General features: G+C 49.4%; 1 protein-coding gene across 10 annotated transcripts in view; it reads left to right on the top strand.

Moving 5' to 3' along the window:
• LOC105697986 (MAP7 domain-containing protein 1) overlaps positions 1-26,162 on the top strand; it is a 157,114-nt gene that overhangs the window by 80,770 nt on the left and 50,182 nt on the right. For 3 of the 10 annotated variants that reach the window (XM_012421768.2, XM_012421770.2, XM_012421773.2), the window contains exons 1-2: positions 11,800-12,468; positions 14,728-15,083. The exons of the other annotated variants lie outside the window; for them this stretch is intronic. In XM_012421768.2, the coding sequence (XP_012277191.1) occupies positions 14,915-15,083 (169 nt within the window). In that variant the 5' untranslated portion in view covers positions 11,800-12,468; positions 14,728-14,914. Of the gene's footprint in view, positions 1-11,799; positions 12,469-14,727; positions 15,084-26,162 lie in introns of those variants that run through there. 10 annotated transcript variants of the gene reach the window in all.

Below are 26,162 nucleotides of genomic sequence, written 5' to 3' on the forward strand. Positions count from 1 at the left end.
TATTCGGAGCGGTGCAGCGAAGAGGTCCTTCCGGTAACGAGTCGGCGGCTGATCGAGTGGTCTTCGTCGTATCGTCCTGGCGTTCGAGACAAATCTCTTCGTTGACCCAATTTTTGAGGGGAGATCGACCTGGACCTCTGCATGATCTCGGAGGTCCCCGGGGTCCACGAGAGGGAGAGTGCATTTAATTGGCACGCAGGATTGCACTGGAGCATCGCATGTTCCCATCTGAGTAACGACCTTGCCCGCCGATCTTTGAGGATCCTATTACGCACTGAATTACCGGCACTTTGTGCCCTCCTAATTGGGACCTATCAGCAGGGTACGATCCCCCGGGTCGTCGAGAGTCCCCGTGATCGAGGGAACTCGACCGGGGAGCCGGTAATTATCTCGATTAGACCGATTAGGGTGTTCGTTCATATCGCTCGAAGCTTTGAAATTGTCCTTAGGACCTTTTGCTGGGTGATCCTTCTTCCTCCGGTATAGCGCGCTCCTGGACCCTGGGACAATGATCCTCCAGACGTGGGAGGATCTTTGTCTCACGCCTCGTCTCTTGGTTTATGCTTTACGACTCGGCTCGACTTCTCGGCCGGAGGTGTCCTCGAACGATTCTCGAGTCCTTTTTCGCCGTGGGCCCTCGTTAAACGGGCCGCCGCTAACGAACGCATTGCTCCTCTCGCTCGTACGTGTCTGCCTTTCCTTCGAGGAGGCGGTTCGGCGGATGAGCATCGCCTCCGCTCTTCGAGTTCCTCGCGGAGGTGGAAAGACAAACCACCACCCACGTTGCCGAGCCTCCCACCCTCTGGCGACCGCACCTGTGTTTCTCGTAAATCGCCCCGGGCGTGACCTCTTCAGGGTGTACTTCAAGGTGTTCTTCGGGCCGTTCTTCAGGGTATTCTTCGAGGTGTTCTTCGCGGCGCCCTTCGGGTCACTACCCCCAAGGAAACCGAGATAGCTCGATCTCATCGAGGATTGGGAAATCTTTGGATTTCCGCGATGAATGTAGGGTTCACTCGGCTTGTTCTTCTTCGAGTCCTTCACGCTGTTCTATGGAACGCTCAATGAATGGTTTCGCCATGGGGAGAAAATTATGTATATAAAGCTGGAATTGCCACTTTAGCAGAATTCAATAAAATTTGTTGCAAAATTTATTGCTAATTCATTGCTATTCTATTGCACAAGAATAAAAATTTTTTTCTCTAATACTTTTCCGAAAAATGGTGGCGATGTCAGCTTTATATAAAGCTAGCACTGCCACAATAAAAAACTATTATTAAGTAAATGTTCGTAGATGAGTTATATATCAGAAATTATTGCTAATTAAGTACTCGCGGAAAAATCAAACTTCAGTTTTTTTGCCCCTAGGGATGATCGCAGGACAGAAACATGCAAAACATGGAAGAATCGAACTATTTGTTCACGTGGGAATTAATCGCTAATTAATGTAGGTTTGAAAATTGTATTCTTACGGAGATATTGGTTCTTCTCGGAGCAATTAATTAGCAATTAATTCCCAAGTGAAGAAATAATTCTATTCTCCCATGTTTTTCATGTTTTTGTCTTGCGATCAACACTAGGGGTGAGCAAAAAAATTGAAATTTGGTTTTTCTGCGAACAATTAATAAGCAATAAATTCTGGTATATAATTCATCGATGAACATTTACCTAATAATTGTTTTTTATTGTGGCAGTGTTAGCTTTATATGAAGCTGACATCACCACTATTTTTCGGAAAAGTATAGGAGCAAAAAGTGTTAATCTTCTGCAATAAAATAGCAATGAATTAGCAATAAATTTTGCAACAAATTTTATTGAATTCAGCTAAAGTGGCAATTCCAGCTTTATATACATGAGAAAATTCGTCTCATAAATCGCCATGGGCCTGAACTCTTAGGGGGCAATTCAAGGTACTCTTCAAGGTGTTCTTCGGGACATTGTTCGGGAAAACTCGAATTCTGATGATCGGACGAGATCGTTAAACGGATTTCCGCGGTGGCTTGGATTAGTTTTTCGTATCTTGTTTTATGGAACGTTTAACGGACGGTTCTGCCACGGGGAGAGCGATCCCATTAGCACTCGACAAACGTGTTCCATCATATCACCGAGCGACTAATTATCGCTCGAACAGTCATAACACTCGATCGGGCCATCATTAATTAGATTTGTCCGATCGATTGTCGGATGTCGGCCCGATCGATCGGGTCTCGCGATCGGGCTCCGGCGCGGACATTATGGCCGGCGATTAAAAGTCCTTAGTAATCGTTTTCCATTAGCGACAGCCGGGTGTGCTCGTCAAGGATAGCCTAGATTTAACGGAAGTAACGGGAGATCTTGATTATGCATGCCGCCTAAGTGTATCAGCGTTTTCGAAAAATCGCTCAGAGAGCCAAGGAATCGAAGCACTCGTGCTTCCGTATCGAATCGTGTCTCGATTCATGGCCGAACGGTCGACTGCTCGCCATGTCGATATTATTGCGAAGCAATAACGTGTATGGCGATTCTTAATGAATTTTTCATCGAGCGTACGCGATTGCACCAACGTCGAAGGAGACACTCGAGCGCGCGTCTTCAGCCTCGATTTGAGGTCTCCGGCCCAACTTGGGGGCGACTTTCGAAAATGCATATATTCATATTTTTTACTGTCATCCGTTCTGGTCGTCGAGGGGTTATCAGTATTTTTATCCCTTGGTATGTCGATAACGCAGGGCTCTGGGATGGACATTAGCCCGTGCCTTACCGACAACAGGCCACTTGGTGGCTGGCAGTAACTCCTGGGAGTGTCGGTAACGTTGCAATCCGCGTTACCAATTCTCCTCTCTGTTACCGGCGGACTTCGGACCGTAGCAGTTTCCTAGGTTACCCGGAAACCTAGGATTAGATACCCTCGGTGAATAGATCCAAGCCCAGCAACCTCAAATTACCAGGGAAAGAATCGAAAACCCACCTCGTCGTCGGTTTCTCGGCGTTGCGCTCTTATCATAACTGCATAAGACTCTTATCAAACGTAGGAAATGAACATTTCTTACGTTAAAACGCAATTGCACGCGTCAATTTGGACCTATCTTGGTGTTTTCTCTTATGAAACGATCTTATGAAACGTTCCTCGTCGATTTCATTTTGAGCTCACTTTCGTGGAAGACTCGCGACCGGGATGAAAAAAGAAATCCGGATCGACGGGGGCATCTCGAGAGCGGGTTAATGGCGCCGCTGCCTCCGCTCGAGATTTAAACCAGGTCGTTATGCAATCGTGGCCGCCTTAACTGCGCATGATTCAAATTAACAAGCTAATTATGGTGCAATTAGTAGTCGGCGGTGCCTCGTTCTTCGGAGGGCCGAGCCTCTCGCGGCTCGGATACGCCGATTCGCGATAACTCCCGGCAGGATATATTCTATATTAATTATTAACTCGTGGAAAATTACCTCTTTTTGTTTCCTTCGATTACCGGCCGGCGAGGGTTCTCTCCCGTTAGCTTGTGCCCCGACGATGAATAATGTATGGCAACTGGGAGGAAATAATATTCCTTCGGAGCGCGGTGTATACTTCTCGGTGATGCGAACGAGCTTCCGGGATGGTGGGCGTAACAAAAGGTCGACGAAAAGTTGCGATTATACGGCACGCGGGGGGAGGGGGGAGGAAAAAAGGAAAAGGCAAAGACCCGCCGCCCACCTTGGGGCAGGAATAATCGCGGGATTATCGGCGCTTGGTTTCCTATTTTTTTTTCTCTATTTTTTCCCCCCTTTTTTTCTTTCGCCCCGAAGATGAGGCCGCGAATGTATTCGGGGGCCGACGTTGAATCGGAAATCGATCGTGGGCACCACGGCTATAGACTGACGCGCATTCAGAGGCGTGATACAAGATTACGACACGGACTTAATCGAACGTTTCGTTTTCATCTTACGTCGGGAGTCCCAAGGTCTCGCCTGCCGAATTCGGCGATTCCTTTTCTTTTCCTCGACAACTTTCTACCGTTAAATTTCTGGCGAAGTCTCCTTCGCGAGGCGAATACTTTTGACACGGTTGATGTCGCGAAACATCGGGCGAATTTAATTTTTTTTTTCATCCGGCGTATTTTTTCAACCACCGAACGGTGAAGATGGCCACGATTTTTTCCCTTTATTGATCGATAAACGATTATTCGATTAACGAGGGAATTTTATTTCTACCTGCGAGACTTAGTACCTCGCAATAAATCTATATAATCTATCTATAAATCTAATAAGTCACGGTGTAATCTATAAATCTATTAAATCACGGTCGATGTCGCGAAACATCGGGCGAATGTAATTTTTTTTTTTCTTCGTCCGGCGTATTTTTTCAACCACCGAACGGTGAAGGTGGCCACGATTTTTTCCCTTTATTGATCGATAAACGATTATTCGATTAACGAGGGAATTTTATTTCTGCCTACGGGACTTAGTACTTCGCGATTTTTTGGGCCCTGGCGGTGGAACCGAGTTCTATAGCTTGCAGGAGTTAAACCTGCACGGATCGGTTGGCAAGGATATATCGCACGCGTAAGGTTTACGCACGAGGGGTTGCTTTACGAGCGTCGTTACGTTTACAAAGTCGCGGGCCAAGGAACGCCACTCGGCGCGGTCGTAATTGGACGGACCGGCACCCCTCGATTTTCCCGGTGCGCGCCAAGTGCGCGTAAAGCGGGCACCGAGAGCCTGCGCGCACAGGTGCATACACCTATGCACAAGAGTGCACCCGCGTGCACTCGCAAGCCGAAGGTCCGAGCGCAGCAGGACTCGCAAACGCACCGACCCGAAAGCCTCGCTAATTGCATCGGCCGGTTAACGGGGAGAGACCATTAAGACGTCTCTTTTTCGGGAACACGGAGGCGGCATTTTTACGGGGCCCGGTCGAGGCATGAAAAATCGACGCAGTCGCTCGTGCCCATCTAATCATCCCGAAAAGCGGTTAATATTTGCCGAGTAAAGTTCCGCGTAGACTTTAGCCGCATCCCCCTTCCTCTACGTTGAATTTTGCGCGGAATCTTAACGCGAGACAGTGCGGAAAACAGCCTGTAGTTAATTAACCCTTTACCGGAGCGTCGTCGGAGTGGACCCCCCAGGAACAACGGGGAGGACCCTCGAAAGGACCGGCTCCCCCTTTTCTTCGTCTCTGGCGAACCGGCGGGACCATTGTGGGCAATTTGCGTCCTCCTTCGTCGGAAATACGACGGAAATGGGTAAATAAATAGGTGCAAAAAGGGGTTGGGGCGGGGAAGGAGGCGTACTCGGCCGGGGTCGATATCGGAAACTTCCGGGCTTGATTTTCGACGGACGTTGAGCGCGCCCGACCGTGAGGGTTTTTATTCCTCCGTGCTCTCCTGTCCGTGTCCTTAATAGGCCCGTTGCGTCCGATTTCGAAACGCACATTATCCACGCGAGCTGCGGTCGAGGATAGGAAAGAAAAAAAAAAAGCGGTGCTTGGCCGGATGATTAATCCCGGAGAAACGATCCGGCCGAATTCTGGGCACCGACAACGGGGCAAGGCCGGGTCCGTTTCGGCGGTTCCGCTGAACGGGGAGAGGATGGATATCCTGAAAAAATTCCTCCGACTGGATATATATAATGCGGCTTATCTCGCGGATTCGAAATGTCCCTGGAGCTTAGCGAAAGCTCCCCGTAAAAAGGCCGAGCCCCGGAGTCGGGCGTTTAAGCCGCGATAAAAATCGAGTCTCGCCCCCTTCAGCGCCCCCCTCGGTAAAATTTTCCTATTCACGCGAGGAACCAGGGGGGGTTCAACGAACCACGGTTCCGTCAGTTTTTTCCTCCCCCTTCTTATTTCTTCAAATCTCCCGTATCCCTTGATAACCCACACCCCCCGTTTTCCGCGTTCGAGATGTGCGCATTGTACGAGAATGCGGCGCCAGGGCGGCCTTAAGGGCGGCTTCCTCGGCTCGGTCGGCGCTCATTTTTTCGAATTGCACCCCGACATTCCCCTGCCTCGACCCGGCCTCACCAAATGAACAGCCCTCCCGTGAAATTCCCCCGACGGGGGGCGCGGCTTTTCATTAAGGGGAAATACTCGCGCCGGCCTGGTTGCCGCGATCGAGAAACTCGGCCGAGTCTCGCGCCAAGTCCGAGCTCTCCCCCTCGGGTGGAGCGAAGCCCCTTTCCACGGGGTTCTTTACGTCGAGCGAGTTATTAAACCCTAATTCCACTCGAGTTCCGGCATATTTATCCCCTCGCTCGCCTGGAAGTTATCCGGGATCTCCGGAAGAGCGGGTGGCACTCCGTCACAGCGAGGCCGCGTTTCCAATTTGACAAATGGAGGCGCGACCCGCGCGGGCGCGCCCAAAAGATAAAAAAAAAAAATGAAAGGGCGAGCCTGAACTCCCAGGAGACGCGGTGCCGTGGCGAAACCTCATGGAAACGTACTATCTCGGAACGGTGGGCCGTTTCTATGGTAAACCAAAGGTCGCGCGTCCCACGCGAGCATTACGACCTCCTTACATATTTTCCGCGCCCGCGATATGTCGGTCGGGATATCTCTCCTAGAGTGTAGCTTCGACGAGTCTGCCCGACGCGTTCGATTCAGTTTTCCGAGCGGACGTGTTCTATTTTTTCATTTTTTTTTGTTTTAAACCCATTTTCACAAAACGCGCCGTGTCAAGTGGATACCCGGACGGCTCGTCGAAATTACGCGGACAGTGTAACGAGAGTCGCGAGCGGTGACGTTTCTCGATGTTCATCGGTATGCGAGGTACACGTGTCCTCGTGTGTGTCCCACATATCGCGGCGAGTGCGCTCCCGCGCGATTTCTGGACGGCCTTGCGGCCGCTCGAAGACACGTCGCTCTCCTTAACTCCGCTCCCGTGTCGGCGCCATTGTCAAACTATAGTCGTGAGAAACCGAGGATAAACCCGATCTCCTATACGCCGGATTTTTCTACAATTTCGTCTCCAATATTTACTTTCCCTTTCATTTCATGCCAGTGCCCGAAACATCGCAACCGCATACATTGGTCACCTGGACAATATTTTCCTGTTACCTTATCATCGATACGGATTAATTGTACCTTTCTTGTCCACGTGGAAGAGAAATATCCCATACCCGAGCATTCGAATAAATCTTAAATCTCTGATCTTACCGAGCCCGAGTCTTACAGGTTATCGCTAGGTGCCGGAATACCCGGATTTTCTAAATAGGAAGGTTACTTTTAATTCCCAGATGGCGACTCGGCATGCATTGCCAAGCGGCCGGCGCCAAGGAGGAGGCGCCGGGACTTTTGTTCGCTATACCTTAGGCGGCCGGGAAATCGCGGATAATGGGCAAGAAGTGCCGAGGAGAGTAACGGCGCCCAGGCTTCGTAGGCGAGGACAAGATAATGGCGCCGAAGGAATGCCGGCGAGCGACCGTGCTAGCCGGGTTACGTAAAGGCTCTCTCACCTGTGCCTTCGCGTGCAGCGCGCGAAGCCGGCCGCGCCCGCTGCAACGCTGGCCACCGACTGCGCCCGTCGCGGCCGGGTTCATCGAGCGCCACGCGGCGACGCACCTGATTGGTCCGCTGCGGCGGTCACGTGGCGCGCCCCCATTGGCCGGGGCTGGTCAGTCGCGCGGCTCGCGTGCAGCGAGGAGGGTCGCCGCGGAGAGCTCCGCTGCACGGGCTGCCCTCATGCGGGCCTCCCCCTATTCCATAATTCCGCGGTAATGATGCGACACCGCAATACTACTATTGCACCGTGCACGAGGAATTCCGCATTTCGGGGACAGCATAGAGAGTTTCCTCAATTCCTACTTTGTACATACATTTTTAATAGTTTCATTTCGTTATTGGCATTCCATTCGGTCGACGGAACGATTTCGGAAGAGAGAGAGATACGTTTTTTGACCCGCGGCCTCGGGGGAACCGCGTTTTCGACACTTGACTGCGTCGGCGAAACTCGCTTTGAAGTCTGATATCGATTAATTAATCGCATCCGACCCGCTTCACTGGTTTCGAGGGCCTCTATCGCGTTACTTCCACCTCCTGGGCTCGTTGGTTGGCGGACAATTGCAACCGCGAATGATAACGACATCATCGAACGGCCTCCGGAATCCTTCGGGCCGGGGTATCGAGCGACTGCACGGATGCCCCGTGAGAACGCGCCCCAGTTTATGCAGTCGTAGATCCGTTGTCGCACTGGCGGGACGAAATACCTGTTAAAAAAGTCACATGACACAGATTTGCCAACGTAGAGCTGTGGGGAATAAAACCCTACGGGGAAACGTCCTGTGCCGCTGCTCCTCGAGTCAGGTGTTGTCCGATCGTGCGATTGGAATGTCAACGACAAATCGGCAACGAGGAAACGCACGACTTTCTAACACGCGACACCGCAATCACTTCAAAGGCGCGGCGAATTCGCCAATCGCGTCGCCGACACTTTCGATCACGTTTGTGTGTCTCTGTCATGTCGGGCTTTCACAGAAGCTACAAACGATTTTCGTCCGACTCTCCACGGGTCGGTCGTTCCGTTGCGAAATTCCTTAACGTGCATATATTAATTACATATGCCGGTTCTTTTTCTTTTTTTTCTCTTTATACCGGGGATGTATGATATTTTTTTCCACGGGAGGTAACGCGATTCTATGCTGCACCCGAGAAAGTGCACGCCATGCCTGCAGCTTGTTCCGCTTACAAATATATGCACCGCACTGCCGCATTCTATGGGGTCGTGACTTCGACGTTCTACGGCGCGGGAGGATGGAAAATGTTGGATTATGGTGAATTATGCTGAATTATGGGGAATACTAATGTCGAGGGACATAATTGGGATCCTTTGGTTGCTTTATTATTTTCCTTGAATTTTATTGGAGGGCGTTTTTGGGCCGCATCTTGCGTCGATGGGTGGCGACGTGATTTCTGGCTCGACTGGTGGAGTTTGGTTGAACCTCGCCGCCGTTTTCCAGCGAATGGAGAGCCCAAGAACCCGAAGTTCTCCTCTTTCTTTCCGCTAATGGCTATAATTTATCGGCTACGGCCGATCGCGCCGCGATTTCTGGTTCGCGCGGCCGGGAAAGAAACTCGGCACATGGCGCCGATCCGAATACGCGAGCTTTAAGATTCACCGTCCCTCGAAGTTTTCCGCGGGGAACTTCGTAATGGCGGCCACAAAGGCCTCGCCGGAACCGATAGATTCCGCAAACTCCGCCAGCGGAGTCGAGCACTTCTCTTACCGTCGGCGTCCTTTTGCCCCCCGACGAAAAGTCAAGACTTTTCCGCCTGCTTGCACTCGATCCTGGGTGCATTTTTCCTGCCGGTGGAAATTGTTATTTCGAATCGAAAAGGCCGGACAGAAAATTCGAGGGATCTCGCGTTTCCGTTTGAGCGCATTATTGGATGCACTTCCAGTTTGGTGAGCATTTTGTGTCGCTCCAAGGGTCGAGGACTTGCAATCCATCCTGGATGCACTTCTCCACGCGGTAGAAATAATTATTTCAAATAGAAAATGCCGAACAGAAAACTCTGAGGGATTTCACATTTTCGTTCAAACGCGTTATTAGATGCACTTCCGGTTTGGTGGGCTCTTCGCCCTGTTTCAAGCGTCATGAATTTGAATTCGAATCTGGATGCATTTCTCCACGCGGTAGAAATAATTATTTCAATTAGAAAAAGCCGAACAGGAAACTCGAGGGATTTCGCATTTTCGTTCAAATGCGTTATTAAATACATTTCCGGTTTGGTCGGCTCCTCTCGCGTCGCTGCAAGGCCGTCCAGTCGTAAGGGACGAGCACAAGTGCGCGTGCATCGAGCGAAACGCTAAAAGACGCGTCGTGAGCCAGGAAATGATGTCAACCTACATAAACGAAAACCTTACGCAATTGGACACGCTATCGACAAGCTGTTGTCCGGGTTCGGATCCGAATGGCGCGAAAGTCGTCCTTTCCTCATACTATTCTACCTCGCTGCAGCCGATGCATCGCAGAGTGCATACGGCGCCGGCGCCCAAAAGCGCGCGGCTGGGTGATCGATATAAATGATATTTCCCCGTAAATACCCGATCAACGATTATTCTCACATTGGAATTTTAATGCACGACAGCTTCCCGACAATTATTCCCGCTGGCGTTCGAACAGCTGACTCACGTGTTAATTATTCATGCGTGCCGCCGACGTGACACCGAGAATCTGCGAACAAGGATTACTACTCGCGATGCGGTACCACTTCAAGTTCGATTACTCACAGCTCGATAAAGAATAGCGCGGCATAGAGTCGACACGACACTCGGCAAGAATAGTTTTGAATGTCTATTCATTTTTTGTCTCTCTCCTTTTTATTAGAAGGAGGTTAAACTTTCGTCTAGAAGTAACGTCAAGAAATTCCCTTCACCCCTGCTGAGTTGTTGTTTAAGGAGAGCGTTACTTATCGGGGCGTAATTTACGGGCAATCGTTCATCCCCACGCGCATTAATTGCGTTTACGACGCCTCCGAGGGGCGCGATTTAAGGGGACGTAATTCCTCGAGTTTTTTCGTAGGTGTAAACGCCCTTCTTGATTAACATGGCCCGTCTTTATTTACTGCATACCCTGTCCGAGGTTCGCCGTATATAACGCGGGTTATGACGCGCCGTATAACGCGCATAGTCGAGTCGAGCTATCCATGCAGTTATCGCTGCATCCGCGTTGCGTGCTGAAGTGCAGCGGAGGCTTTGTCCCTTCGGAACAGGTGCAGGCCCCAGCTCGCGTCTCCGCATAGCGATCGATCTTGGCCGAGCTCGAAGGGAGAGGAGCACCGAAGTTTGCTCCGCATGCGATGAAGTTCTCGTTAGCATAATCCAAGGAGGAAGGGACCTGCGTGCCGGCTGCTGATAGGATTAGGTCGAGGTGCATTAAACACCCGGACTCGGTGCAAACTGCACCGCTCGGCACGACCGATTATTTCTATCGGAAAATCCCGTTTCGACAAATTTCTATAAGCGAGGAGAAACACCGACGATAAGTTCACTCGATTTAAATCATTTGAACAAAATTGATGGTCTGGCTCTACGAATTTTTATTTTTTTTAAACAAATCACGATTTCAACCGTTCTTGTCAAAAACGTCAGGAAATATCATTTCCAAGCAAACGGTAGACATGTTACGAGATCTACCTTAACCATTCCGTCGTTTAAATGGAAGAAGCGGTTACTTGATGTACACAAAATGGGAATTGTCAGATCGTGGCTCGTTTGTTTTAGACTCGACCTAAATTATGATATTTTTTTAGAGTAGCGTTCACTTAACCTAACCCATTAAATTAGGCATTTATTCGATTAATAAGACCATATTTAAAACCCGTCATCTTTTAAGATCAACGTTTTTTCACTATTCTTTCTTTAAGTTGGATTTTTATCAATCCTGATAAGGGGGTGGAGGGAGGGACGAAAGGAATTAAGGAGGCAGGGCATCCTAGCGATGCTCTCGAGAGATATTAGATAAACACAGAATAGGAATTGTCGCACGTACTAGACTCGACCTAAATTATGATATTTTTTTAGAGTAGCGTTCACTTAACCCAACCCATTAAATTAGGCGTTTATTCGATTAATAAGACTATTTTTAAAATCCGTGATCTTTTAAGATTAATGTTTTTTCACTATTCTTTCTTTAAGTCGGATTTTTATCAACCCTGATAAGGTGGTGGAGGGAAGGACGAGAGGAGTCGAGGAGGCAGGATATCCTCGCGATGCACCCGAGATACTAGATAAACACAGAATAGGAATTGTCGCACGTACTAGACTCGACCTAAATTATGATATTTTTTTAGAGTAGCGTTCACTTAACCTAACCCATTAAATTGGACGTTTATTCGATTAATAAAACTTTTTAAAATCCGTGATCTTTTAAGATCAAAGTTTTTTCACTATTCTTTCTTTAAGTCGGATTTTTATGAACTCCGATAAGGGGGTGGAGGGAGGGACGAAAGGAATTGAGGAGGCAGGCCATCCTCACGATGCACCCGAGGTTTTACTTTCGGCCGGTCTTTCCAGCGGCGCGCCGGTGGAAAGTATCCAGCCTGACGTCGGCTCGTACGTAACAGACGCTGGAAGTGCAAGGCGAGACGGAGGTGCTTCCAAATCCCCACTTCTTGCAGAATCGCCGGAATGGGGAGTGCGAAGCACGTCGGTAGCCTCTCGCGACTCGCCGTCACTCCCGACGAGCCAGTCCGAGGCGGTCGCGTGTCTGAGTGCGTACCAAGCGCACTGCACACAAGGTGCATACCGTGCGTACATACCGTGCACCTCCCAGCTGTCGCACTTACCGTGTCCACGGGCGTACTTCGTCTCGAATCCGCGAAGTGCCCGAAGTGACCGGAGTCATTCGTTCAATCCGCGAAGTGGGTGCAATTCGCCTCATCGCGAGGTGGCCGTGAAGTTGCCAAGTGCATCCGACAAGTGCATCGCGCGGTGACGTGAAGTGAAAATTAGAACAAAAAAGAAAAGAAGTCCTCTTAATCGAGGAGTTCGGGAAAATCAAGAGTGCGTTGATTACTCGAAGGTAGAGATAGTGACTGGTGCGATTGAGTGATATAGGGGGAGGGGGCAAAATGATACGATCGATAACAGAATTACGCGTTCACATTCGGCGACCCGCGATCTCTGAATGGATTATCAGTTGGATTTTTGAGACTTCTTTGAAGGATTCCCGCGTCTGTGTGTGTCTATAATCATGAAAGACGTCTAAATAATTTTCTTCTTTTTTTTTTTCTTTTCGGAAAAAAAATAATTTTAGATTGTTGCGATTGAAGTACGATGCAAAATATTCGATAAATCCGTCTTTTTTCTTTTTATTTTGAGTTTTGACGTAGACCATTCATAAGTACGGGGGGATATTTCGGAGCGAGCTATTCCTGCGTTTTAAGGAGGAGGGAAGGAAAGCGTCAGAAAATATGACGTCGGGTAATTATGCGCCGACTCGACGGGAAAGGAATTCGATTCGGCCGAATCGATCTATCGAGGGCCAGCGTGAGTCCTCGAGGGGGCAATTCGGTTTCTGCGTGTCGGCGCGGTAATTCGGTAGGAAATGCCACAACGGGTGGTTAGGGGCTTATCGAAGGTCGATTTCGATATCGATATGGACTCATGTTGCCAGATAACCATTTGGGACGGTTTTATCCGAAATTTCTCTTTTCGAAATGTCGCCGCTCGGACGTCAGGGTCTCTCGACGCGGTCGCCGGGCGATACTTATCTGCGGCTTTGCGGCGCGGAGGTTTTATATTCGCGGCCGGTGACGCACGTCGATCGGCATTGCGGGTTTGCCTTAAAAGACGGCGAGCTCGTATCGCCCCGCCGTAAGAGTCGAAATATGGTAGAAGCGCGATCGCTCGAAGGAGGTCGCCGATACCGCTTTCCTTCGCTCCTTCTCTACATAAGGTCCGACCGGGCCTCGTTAAATGGACTCGCGGACTTTTCTCGAAATGCCCTTCGACCGATCGCACCGATCGTAAATCCCAACGCGCGGCCGTTTTCGATAACCGATATATCCGCGGTTCCTCGCATACGGCCACGTGCACGGCATGTCGACGAATTCGCCCTCGGGAATTTTTTTTTTTCTCCCTGAACTTTTACTCCGGTAACTTCCTGCAAATCCGAAGGAAACATCATTGCCGGAGGTTCGACGCGTTTGGCAACGGAAACCATTTCGTCGGCGGAAGCCCGCGTCAAGGTGGCCGCGCATATGTAAATAAATCGTTGAGATTAATTTCGGAAAATCGATCTGCAGACTTTATCCTCTGCAATGCCACGTGACTTTGAGGGCATGTTGGCATTACCGTGACATTCCCTTTTAACGAAGACATATTTACGCGCTGTTGTTAACATTTGGGTTTTTAAAATTATTGAGTAATCATATATGAATAGTTAATATTGGAAGGTTTATATCTGTAAATTTTGTTTTATATCGGTTGTTTCTTTGGTTGAAAAAAGAAATTGGGTTACAAAGGGTTAATCGACGCGTGGACGGTAATCAAATTAAATGCACGGATTAGAAATCGGCACGGGTGGAGGCATCCTATAGAAGCAATCAACTTAACTGCGCCGATTACCAAATATTATGATTTATAGTAACGCGCTTAGCCATATTTAAGGGCGACGAGGACGAGGTCGTTCTTTGCATCTGTCGCGTCTTCCTCTCGCTCGGTAATCCGCTTTCGTCCCTTTTAACGACGCGTTCGACCCCCGACACGACGGCCGATTACCAAGTTTAACCTAGATTCGATTTCTCGGGCGACGTGGCGTGACGCACGCCACCGTGACCCCCGCGTTTTGCCCTCGGTCGGCGACCCCCCTCGAACCCCCTTCAAGAAACGCGAGAAAGGACTTCAACGATGTCGACCGTATCGGCATTCTCGAAAAAGAATGAAATTCGATTACCTTCGAGATAACCCACGGACTTATGCCGTTAAAGTGGCATACGATAACTCAAATTATGTATAATACTTCTCACCGAATCCGTCGAAACTTCGCCGCATGAATGCGGAGGCTCTAAGGAACATCCGGGCACTCGTGAAATTGCATTTGAAAAAAGAAATGGTTGTTTATCCCAGATTGGAGTTGAGATTACGTTGACGGATTATTTGCGAAGGAACATCGGTTAGATGATTCTTTTTTACGGAGGTTGAGTTTCTCGACGCTTTTCACGTCACTTTAAAGAAAAATTTGGGGTCATGTCTGGTCACCCACGTGCGTTTAGAAATTTATTCAGAATGAGGAAATATGAGATAAAACGAAGTAAAATTGAAATAAAATTGAAAATAGGTTGACGGTCAGAGGGAAGGTCCCGGAAATTGAGATCGCGTCGTCGCCGGATGTAGAGACATGGTCAGGGGGATCTTTGACTCGGAATAGAAGGTCCAGAAGGTCCTGAACCGACGGATGGCGCGCGGCGTCGCGCGGCGTGCGCGTCGCGACGCTCGTTCCTGACACGCGGAGTCCTCGCGGAGTCATGGGCACGTCCGACGAGATGGACCGCGTCATCCCCAGCAGCACCCTCGCCACTCTGAGGGGCATTCTGGTCAGCTCGCTGTCCAGGGAGAACCTCGGGCCCCACGACCTCCCCGTAAGAGGACTCGCGGCCAGGACTCGCTCCTTGAGGAAGGTCCATTTTCGAGAAGGTAGACTCGGAGTTCTCTCATATTTTTTAAAATTTTACTCAAGAGTCAATTTCAATCCAACTCTTGCCCTCGAGGTCGACCCGGATATATTTTTTCTGTTATTTAACATTTATGACATATGACAGTAGATCATACCCTGCGTATTCCTTAGTTATTAACACATTCGCGACCGCTGACGTGAATTCACGTCATTTTAAATTCTATTCCTGATTGCCGCTGACGTGAATTCACGTCATTTTAAATTTTATTCCTGATTGCCGCTGACGTGAATTCACGTCATTTTAAATTCTATTCCTGATTGCCACTGACGCACATTACGTCCATAACGATACACGATACAAGTTTGCGGCAACCAGTTTCAGAATTTCATTATTTTCGCCGGTACTCAGTATTTGAAACGGATAAAATTTGCCGGTCGCGAATGTGTTAACACTTGGGTTAACATCTGGTCTTAGGTCTCGGTAATATTAAATATCGGTAAAGATATACACGGGGTACGATTTAGGTGGATATCTGGCAACTTTTCTCTGTCCTCTCCATAGATGCTGTTCGAGTGTAGATTTTTCCATCTTTAATTCCTTAAAATTGATAATTTAAAGGGGAATTTAAATATACAGATGTCTCGGAGCTTGAGATGGTGTCAGGAGACGGGAGTTTAAAAGTGGGTGGAGTAGGTGGAGTGGGTGAGGGCGAAAGTTTCGCGATCGTGGTTCGTTAGGGGAAGGGTGGCAAGGGGTTGACTGTTGCAGCTGGTAGAAAGGGTTGCACGCGGCTTAAACCAGGAACCCGACAATTGCAGCAAGTTCCCGCTCGACACCTATCGTGCTATCGCGAGTCTATAGAGTACCCACTGACGATTGTGTCGGCTCGTCTGGTGGTAGAATTGTACGCGGCGCTATTCTACTTGTGGAATGGATTACGTACGTGCCAATGGCACGCCGGTAACGGGGATCGATATCGTTAAACGAACGTTCCCCTGCGGATAACCGTGCAAATGCTCGGCTCGGTGTCGGACCCCTTTCCCGACTTTCCGAAAATCCAGAAAAACCAATTCCCCCGAAATGCTGATCCATTTGCGATCTCCATTCTCGTAGCACTTAATCCATTTCGTACCTGCCGTGAAAAGTCATGGAAAATTAAAAAAAATATATAGAAATGCTCTCATATTAAAAGTTCTTTCCTGCAGCTCCGGCGCCTATTTTCCAGGAGAGTCAAATTTACCAAGGCGATAAACTCGAGTTATGTATTCCAGTTAACCCGAGTAATCTTTGTCGAAACTCCAGTTATCGGTACGAGAGTTATAGCGAGAGGTAGACCGGGTTACCTAATCCGTACCCTGATAATAACTAACTTTAATTTTCTCGAAAAATCGTTATTTCTTGTTACTCGCCAATTTGCCATTGACTTGACTCGCTTTGCAGAATGTATAAAGATATGTCCTTTTTTTTCCCCCGTAAGAATTGATACTCCAGCACAAGTACCAGTTACCAATGTCTTTAAATTCATGTAATTCGAGTTGACAGATTATTCGACCGGTCGCATTAGCATTATTTTTCTTTACTTTTTAATATCCGCCCGTTTCCTTGCGTCTGGAAATTTAACGACGCCTCGGGGGACACGGTAATTCGCATTGGAAAAGAGGAAATTAACAGTCGCTGTTTGTCGGTCCACTCGACGGTTAACGACCAGAAACAGATGCAAGAGGGAGTCCTTGCACCCCTGTCGCCAGGTCCAATCACGGGATACTTGGAAAATCGGTCCTACAACACGAAATTGGCGCCCTGCGAATCTCGAACTAAGCCCCCCCCCCGTAATTGGCCATGGATTGATTTACCTCGAAATTAACAATTACGATCACTTCACGGCGTCTGCGGCGATCGAGGAGAGGGGTCGTTTACGTCCCCCCGAATTTTCCCACTTCTGATTCGAATTGACCCCCGTATAATATCTCCTTTAATTTCCACGATTTTTATCGAACTTTCTTATTTCTGTTTCAGGTGAGTACCCAACGATTGGTCCAAAGGGCGGAGAGGGGTACTTTTGCAGGAAAAACCAACTGGTGAATCTTACTTCGCGGCATGATAAGGTACCCAGACTCCCTCGTATCATTTGAATTGGGAATAATTCAGGGATGGCGAAAAAGTATCTTCGAGTTTCACAAATCACGACCCGGGTAAACAGGGGAGGGGAGGCTGCGATCTCCCCTGGGAGAGGGTCCTGGCACTCCTCCAGGAGGAGCCAGGGTTTCCCAAAAAGTCAGCGTACTATCGCATCGTCCTGCCGGACGTGGGCAGTTTTCTATCCCCGATTTATTATTGTAATTAAATCATTGCGTAGAATGGTCGTGTGCGCGAAACTAACCTCTTGGGCGGAGCTCGATTCCTTTCTGGGAGAGGAGCATTATGTGTGGTGCACGGATGCGTAATGGCGGATAATTGAAGGAAGCCTTCCATCCCGGCCGGGGGTCGATATTTAGCAGCGTTCCGCCCTTTTGGTACAGGGGGAACTACGGAGGTAATTGCACGTATTGGCGTATATTCCTAGCCGAGAGCCAATTAAACTTTGCCAGGGTTTCTCGCCCTCTTTTTCTTGTTACGGCTCCTAGGCAATAGCCTGGAGCGGTCGCGAAATCGATGTCATCTCAAGAGGTGGCGAAAATTCCCTAGAATTACATAATTTTTTCCCGATTTTCGGAATAATTTCTTTTCGCGGGGAATTGATCCCTGGGCGAGATCGACACAGAGAAAAACAATTTCATTTGACTGAGGGGATATTTCTTTGAATACTACCAAAGAGATATTTCGTTAATTCGAAGAATAATGATTTGATCCAAATCAACTGGAATAAATTTAATGCAACGTTTCCTCGGAATTATGACAATTGATTTCAGTAAAATAATTATTTCCTGGAATTTACAAAGTATTTCTTTGGTACCGTTCAAAGAAAGATATTGGTTCAATGAATTTTTTTCTTCAGTGTACCTCACGGGGGTCTCGACTCGATCTAAAGAAACCCCAATTAAGAGGTAACGAGCAAAAAGGGTGGCAGTCTCCTTAAGCCGCGACCATGTCCTTGTAAATGGCGTCGCTTGTCTCTCCTGAAAATTACGAGAGTTAAGAAATACTCTAGAGGAGTTTAACTCTCGTGGAATCGCGCGAAAGGGAGGAGGAAAAAATATGGAAGAGGAAATGCGACTCGTCGAGTTACGATTTCGATCCGATCGAGATTAATTAATCCGCTATGCAAGGTGCACGTGGGAAAGGAATTACCAGGAAGAGGAGGGAGGAACCAACAGAAGTGCATTTCTGAGGGATGCAGTTCCTCGGTGCACTCCTGTGCTCCTGGACTTGTGTACGACTTACGTCGCGTCGTGTCTTTTCCCTCGACGGGCATTATCGGCTCGTCGATCGTTTCTCACGCGGCCTCGAAGTGATATCACGCGAATCCAATCGCGATTTGACGACTCCAAGATTGCGCCCGATCGATCGATCCCCACAACGCATTCGAGACTCGTGGGAACGAAAATCCCTCTCGCAGTGAGAGAAGTGCGGCTCGTTTTCCATTTTCACATTTTTTACACGTTTTCTCTTCCATTAATATCGTGGAAAAATGCAAGGGAGGTAGAAAGGTAACCGGAGGATCAAGAGTGCTCCGGTCGATATTTATTCATGTATGGAAAGTACACTCGCGAGGCCACATTCGTCTAATCCCTCCATTGTCGATGACCGGCTACCAAGGTAGTTATTCGAGGTCTCTAATCCGCTACCATCGAAATTAACGGCATAAACGGATCAAAGGGATCAAGATTGTGCGATCGTTCCGGATTACGCGGTTCCGGGCGGAATAAATTCCTGCCCGCTCCCCCTTTTCGTTTCTTTCCGCGGTGCATAAGGCTTGGTTGTATCCGTTGCATCCGGCCGGATACTCGGTTTAATAAAGTGGGCCGACGCAACGTTACGTCGACTGTGAATTCCGGAATTCCTGGCCCAGGGTGCGTATTTTACCGTCCCGACTTAATCCACTTTGATTCGGATCAGGCGACCCGGTTAATCCGGGATTCATTCCGCGGCGTTTGCTTTTTCCGTCCTCCGCCTTTCGGCGCGGAAATAAAGGCCCCCGGGCAGGGGGAATTATAATTGAAAGAGGTCAAAGCGGCGAAGTGGCGCGCATTTTCTCTAATTCTGGTATTCCGTCTTCGAGGCCGGATCCGGGAAATCGGGGCGGAAAGGGTGCAAAACTCGAGATACGGCCGATCATGCTTCTTCGTCTCCATCTCGGGTGCAGCAGGGCGCCGATCAGGTGCATCCGTGCCAAGTGCGCAAACCTCTTGACGAATGCACCCATTCGCGGATAATATGCGGTATTTGCTTTGTCCATCTGTTACGTTATTAACCCTCAACTAATGGCTCCGGGGCGCGAGGAATAATAATTGAAAGAAGTCAAAGGGGCGAAGTGGCGCGCATTTTCTCTAATTTTGGTGTTCCGTCTTTGAGGCCGAATTGCGGGAAATCGGGACGGAAAGTTTGCGAAATTCTCGGTGAAACTCGAGGGGGAGCCAGTTGGGGGGTTTGCGTTTTTGTTCGGAAGAATCGCCACGCTGTGCCATCGCCGTCACTGGTGCAGCGAGCGAGGCTGCACCGAGATGGTGCATCCGTGCCAAGTGCGCGAACCTCTTGACGGATGCATCCATTCGCCGGGTAATACGCGGCGTTTCCGCGGATATTAGGTTTGCACCAAGTGTCCGCTCGACAGGTATCCCGACGATGTCGGCCAGGATCTTCAGGGAATTTGCGACAAATAATTTCCCATAGCATCCGCCGTCCCCCGGAAGGCCGAGCTTTCATTAATCTTTCTCCGCACTCCGCATCCTCCCCGTCTGCGGACGCGCCGCGCTCTTATTCTCGGCTCCGTCCTGTCAGACCCCGAAGGGCGTCTCCCTCGGGTGGGGATGCGTCGATCTGGTTCCCGACAGGAAAAGGGTAAAAAAGGTAGTTCATCCTCGTCCACGTAAGAAACGATTCTTCCTTTCCAGGGAGCTCGACCACAACCCGTTATCGTCGCAAACTGCACTTGACGCTCGCTTTCGTCGTCCCTCTTCGTCAATGTCTTCGTGGCGAATCGCTTCCGACTCGACTCGTCGTCTCGATGACGCTTAAGGGGACCCGAGTAATTTTACTTTCTTTTTTTAAATCGTTGCAAGCTCCTTTACGTAATTGAGTAATTTCACTTCTTACGATCGGCTGAAAGGTAGGGTAAAGTTGGGTAAATTGTACCGGGCTTACAAAAATGCCAATAGAAATGTTTTTCGCAGGATGTCTTAGTAAACGAATTCACATTTTATTTACCTGTGAAATTCTGCATGCAATGTACACACACGTAAGTACATGAATACTATTTAACACGGTAGACATTCGAAAAAAATTTTTCTTACAACGATATGACAGCTCATCTGGTAAATCGTTCCACCAGGTGGGTAAATCTTCCTCTTCTGTTATAATGAAAGTCGGATAATTTGTACCACATACGAGAAATGGATTCAAAGCAAAACACTGACCATATAAGTAAAATTCGGAAAGCAAAATTGATTACATAAATCATATTTTACTACAAATAACGAATATGTAGAATTCAGTAGATTTTACATTAGCGCATTTTTCAAGAAACCACTTTTTACAATTTAATGGCTTTTCTCATGTCTTAGGATAATCATGTTCCATCATTCTTTTTGATGCCATTTCTAAACAGAATCACGTTTATCGAAGGGTGACTATTTAGATAACCAAAGTTTTGACTTAATAAACACAGTTGGGATAATTGTACCGGGACGAATTACCCGATTATGTGGTGAGACAATATTGCCAACCGGGAGTTGTTTTCAGTTTTATAATTATTAAAATGTCCATTTAGGGTTATGCAAAAGGGTAATGCACGTATGTGCATGAAAACTAAATTAACTTTTTAACAATTATTAGTGACAATTCTTTAACGTACCCCACATGGTTTAATCGGTTAGAAACGATGCGGCAAAATTAATAACGCGTTAGCAAACTAACATAATATGCCTCTGACTTTAGTATTCACCGGTGCTGCCACCAAATAGTTAGGTGTAAACAAATGTTGCAAGCTTACGTTCATAATTTTTTAGTTGTGCCCATAATTATGAAAGTGGTCTAAATCAAAATTGAAAAAAAAAAAATGAGTTTATCAGTTATTTCACGCCACATTATTTCAAACGAAATTAATTCAATGTAATTTCGAAACAAAAAATATATGACTTAGACCACTTTCATAGTTATGGGGACAGTTATATGGCCATTTTTTAGGGTATGTTCTTAAATGTCGTAGTGGTACAATTTGACCGACGGTACGAGATCGGGGGGGAAGGTAGGGGGACCTTACTCTACTTTCCTCCTTCGGGCGAAGATTTTTCAGTCGGTACCCATTAAGGCGCAGACCGGAAGTGCCGGGTCGGCGTTCCATCCTGGAGCGTCCAGAGGTTCGCGAAAAACTCCTCCTTAGTTTGGTAAAGCTTTTAAGGTACCCTCGACGCGCTGCACTCATTAACGTCCAGGATTTAGCGAAGCTTTCGCCGATAACTCTTATGACGCGCTCTTCAGGGTATGTCCCCTCGGACATAATGCGCCGACGAAGTTAAAGCCCCGACGTCGCAGGTTATCTTCATCGGGATGGTGGGACGAGATTTCTCGGCCCCTTCTCGACATAAATCGGTCTTCGGGATCGAGGATCGGTCTGGTAACGAGGCGGGATTAATATAGTTGGCCCGAGTAAGGGGAATTTCATTAAACTTGCGAAACTGCGAGAGGAGCGCCTCCGCGGTCTTTCATCGCCTCCTCGGGGAGCTTTTCGGATTTCCTCCTCAGGGACTGCCGACCAAGGCGAGGCTCGATGAGTCGTCTCAACGCGGATCACCCGGAATTACCTTGAAGGTGCAGGAACAAAAAATTGGACTACTCCTCTCCCCTCGCCAACGGGAGGTCTCTGTTCCCCTTTCTCGTTTTTCGCGGGGACTCAAAGCCGCAGGGATTAAATGTCGCGTTCACCCTACTTACGGTTAACCCAATTTTTTCTCGCAATTAAAACTTACCTACCACTCGCCGGATTCTTCAACGCGCGTGAAAGTTTCATTAAGTCCGTGATAACGAGCGATTATTAGCGTTGCACCGCGTATGCACCTTGCTCATGGAGGACGCTGCGATTAGTCGCGCCTTGTCGGCCACTTTCGAGGACCGAAGAGGAACTCGCGGGATATTCACTTTCTCCCGATTTCTCGGGATTTTTTTCACGCCCTCGCGATTTTTAACCCCAGTGGGGATGGAGCCACCCCTCCCCCCTCCCCGGGATTTCACCGAAAATGGGAATTCCTGGAGGATTAGAGTCGCCCAGCGGTGGTTGGCTGGATTCTCCTGTCGGATAAGGAGTCTTAGAGGGAGGACAGGGGTGATTTCTGATCGGGCCATGCGGGAGCTTTATCAGGTATCGCCGCGATTACCTGAGCTTGCGACAGAGGGATCGATATATCTTCAGAGGTGCATCCCTCGAATGGGTGCGTGGATGCAGCACGGCTTTGCAGCCGGATAAGGTGCCCAGGAGAGCAGTTCGATTTTTTGCGATTTTCTATCGGACCGTGTGGGACCATTATCAGGTATCGCTACGATTACTGGGAGCTTGCGACAGAGACACCGATATATCTTCCAGGAATGCATTCCACGAATGAGCGCGTGAATGCAGCTCGGCTTTGCAGCCGGATAAGGTGTCCAGGGGAGCAGTTCGATTTTTTGCGATTTTCGATCGGTCGATGTGGAAGGTAACTCCGCCGTTGCGAAAGCTTTGTCAGGTGTCTCCGCGATTACTTGGAGCTTGCGACGGAGTGGCCGATATATCGCCCAGTGGTGCATCCTTCGAATAAGCGCGCGGACGCAACTCGGTGGATTTCAGCCTTGCAGATGGATAAGGAGTCCAGGAGAGTCGGATTTGACTTTCCCGATTTCCGATCGTCCATGGGGAGGTTTTATCGGGTGCCGCCGCGGTTACGTGGAGCTTGCGACAGAGGGGCCGATATATCTCCCGGAGGTCCCCCCTCGACTAAGCGCGTGGCTGCAACTCGGTGCATTTCCCCGGCATTGTGCGGGGGTGCTTCCTACGGCCGAGTCCGTAAGCACGTTGAGGCGATTTCAATTCGAGTCCCACGGCTGGCTGGCGGATCTCCGTCATCCCCTGCGGGAATAAAAAAAGAGATCTCTCCATCGGCGAAATATTATTCTGGCCATCGTCCAAGGCGCGCTCGGCCGCCTCCCAGAATACTTGGGCCATAATCAAAGCGCAGGGCAGATGCACCGATCTCGCGTCTCCGATGCAACCCCGCGATAAATCAGGTCGACCCGTTTCAACTGTCGCGCCTCGATGTTTCTTCTTCTTCTTTTTTTTATTTAATATTAATTATAACTACCGAGAAAAATAAAAATCATCCGTGTCTCGTAGTAGTAGTGTTCAAAATCGTGCTCCAGATAAAAAGGCCACGCGGTGCATCGAACGGTTTCTTAATTGCTCGCCCCCGGAGTTTCTGGGTCAAACTTCTTCTTCTTCTTTTTTTCCCCCTAACTTTTCCACAACTACCGATGAAGACAATTAGTCATTCCTTTATTTTCCCCGTAGGGGGGTAGGGGGATATCGCTCGGGCGATCCGGGGATTTAATGATCCCGCTCGAGCAGCAGAGTTCCTGGGCAAACGTCATCTCGGCGTTCACCCCGAGGTACGGCGCTTCGGAACTATAACTTTGTCGAGATCCCGCGAAATGAATGTATCTGGAGCACAAACAGCGGAAAAGACGCCACTCTGTTGATGCCAGAGAGAGGGGGTCCTTTTGAGCGCGTCTCTTGCGAGGATCTAGTCGTTGGTGTCGCCGATCGCAACCATGCTCGAGTTCTGGCCATCCTTGAACCCCTTGACTGGAAGGAATATCGATCTCGGAGCAGGATATCTTCATTTAGGACGGCGGATCTCTCGGGGGATGAGGAGGGAAAGTAACGAGACGAGTCCTCGGGGCGGAAGGAACGACCCCGGCTAACGGGGAATATTTCCTTCCTGACGTCCCTCGGGGATCCACCCCGGTTAGGGAACTTTGTCCACCTCCGGCTCATCTCTCGTCCAGGAGATGAGGACCTCTGGCGATCGAGGACACGTGGAATTAAACTGGAACTTTGAGGAACGAGCCCCGCGGCCATGAATTCGGATATCCGAGGACCCCCCTCCCCAACAGTGGTGAACCGGGCACTGCCCCAACTTTCGAAATCCCCCTGCCGCCCACCCCCAACGGTCTCGCTTTTTGAAACTCCACCCAGTCCAACCCTTTCGTTTCCCCTTCGACTCGACCTTCTGACTAGAGCCGATACTCATGTTCCCAGGCATCGAAGTACTCCCTTTCGATCCTTGCTCAGCGACCGTACGCCCCCCTCCCCCGATACCACCAACCCTGCAGAGTACTTCTTCACCCCCACTATGTTAATAAGTAATGCTCGCGTCGGTTCATTCGGCTCTTTTCTCTTTGCAACATCTAGCCCAGCCTCCTGGTCCAGGGTCTCGCACTCGTCCCGACCTTGAACCCCTTCGAGGACCCCTCCTCCCCCGGGAACTCTCCCTGTCGAACCGAACGAGCCGTCTGCTGCCACCCATGGCGGCCTTGAAATCTCCGGGTCCACCGGGCAAGGTCGCTGCGCCCGGTCACACCCTCCCTTCCACCCCCGTGAACCCTCGCGAGGAAGAGGAAGTCGAGGAAGAAGAAGAGGGAGTCGAAGCACGCAGGCCGCGGGGGGCGAGGGGGAACCAACGGCGGAATTAGGTGGCGCGGCGGGGTCGAGTGTTTCGGGGGTTGGGGGGTGGGTGGGGGTTGGGGGTTGGGGGTGGTGCGCAACTGATCGATGCAACAGCGCCGCGCAGGGTGGCGGACCAGGTGGGGGGGGACTTCGCGCTCGCACCGCGTACGTACTAACCCTGGCGTGTACATCGGCCCCCGAGCGTCGTGACGGGGTGGCTCCGTCCGCTGCGCCTCAGTCCTCGCCTGGAGATCGTCGCGACGCCGACGTCGCGCGTTCGCGTCCCTCTCGGGATGACGTTCCGCGACACGAGGACGCGCCGACGCCGGACGCCTTCCGCGGAGGCACGAGGCCGAGCCTGAACGCGGTTAGCTCCGAGAATCGACCAGAGGACGAGGAGAGTTAACCCCGAGGGGGTTAAGGGTCTCTCGCGAACTCGGAAAGGTCGCGCCGGGAGGAATTTCGAGGGAACTGGGAGAGAGATGCTGGGACGCGGGGTCGATTCGGTTATCGGTGATTTCTTTACGGGGAATGCCGCTGGAAAACGATCCGTTGGTCCTAGGAAAGCAGGAGAGCCGATTCGAGGACCTTAGATCCTTTGAGGTTAGGTAGAATCTTGTAATGGATAGGTCTCACCATGAAGACGATCTCGCAGGATCGTGAATCTCTTTCACTAATCGGCCCCATCAGCCGAAATTTGACTGAAATTCAGCGTCGTTCATTTCTTAATGCAGAAACGGAGGTGGAGAACTTGTCCATATATCCAGAGAAAGGTGCAGAAATGCCGATTTGAGGGCCTTAGGTCCTTTGATGTTAGGTAGAATCTTGTAATGGATAGGTCTCACCACGAAGATGATGCCGAAGAATCGTGAATCTCTTTTACTAGTCGGCCCTATCGGCCGAAATTTTACTGAAATTCAGAGTCGTTCATTTCTTAATGCAGAAACAGAGATGGAGAACTTGTCCATATATCCAGCGAAAGGTGCAGAAATGCCGATTTAACAGCCTTAGGTCCTTTGATGATGTTAGGTAGAATCTTGTAATGGATAGGTCTCACCATGAAGACGACCCCGAAGAATCTTGAATCTCTTTCACTAGTCGGCTCTATCAGCCGAAATTTGACTAAAATTCAGCGTCGTTCATTTCTTAACGCAGAAACGGAGGTGGAGAACTTGTCCATATATCCAGACAAAGGTGCAGAAGTGCCGGTTCTTTTGAGTCTAGGTCATTCTAGTTTAGTTGTCACTT

Source organism: Orussus abietinus, unplaced genomic scaffold, assembly GCF_000612105.2.
Source record: "Orussus abietinus isolate OABI.00-Male unplaced genomic scaffold, Oabi_2.0 scaffold1, whole genome shotgun sequence".
Classification (NCBI taxonomy): domain Eukaryota; kingdom Metazoa; phylum Arthropoda; class Insecta; order Hymenoptera; family Orussidae; genus Orussus; species Orussus abietinus.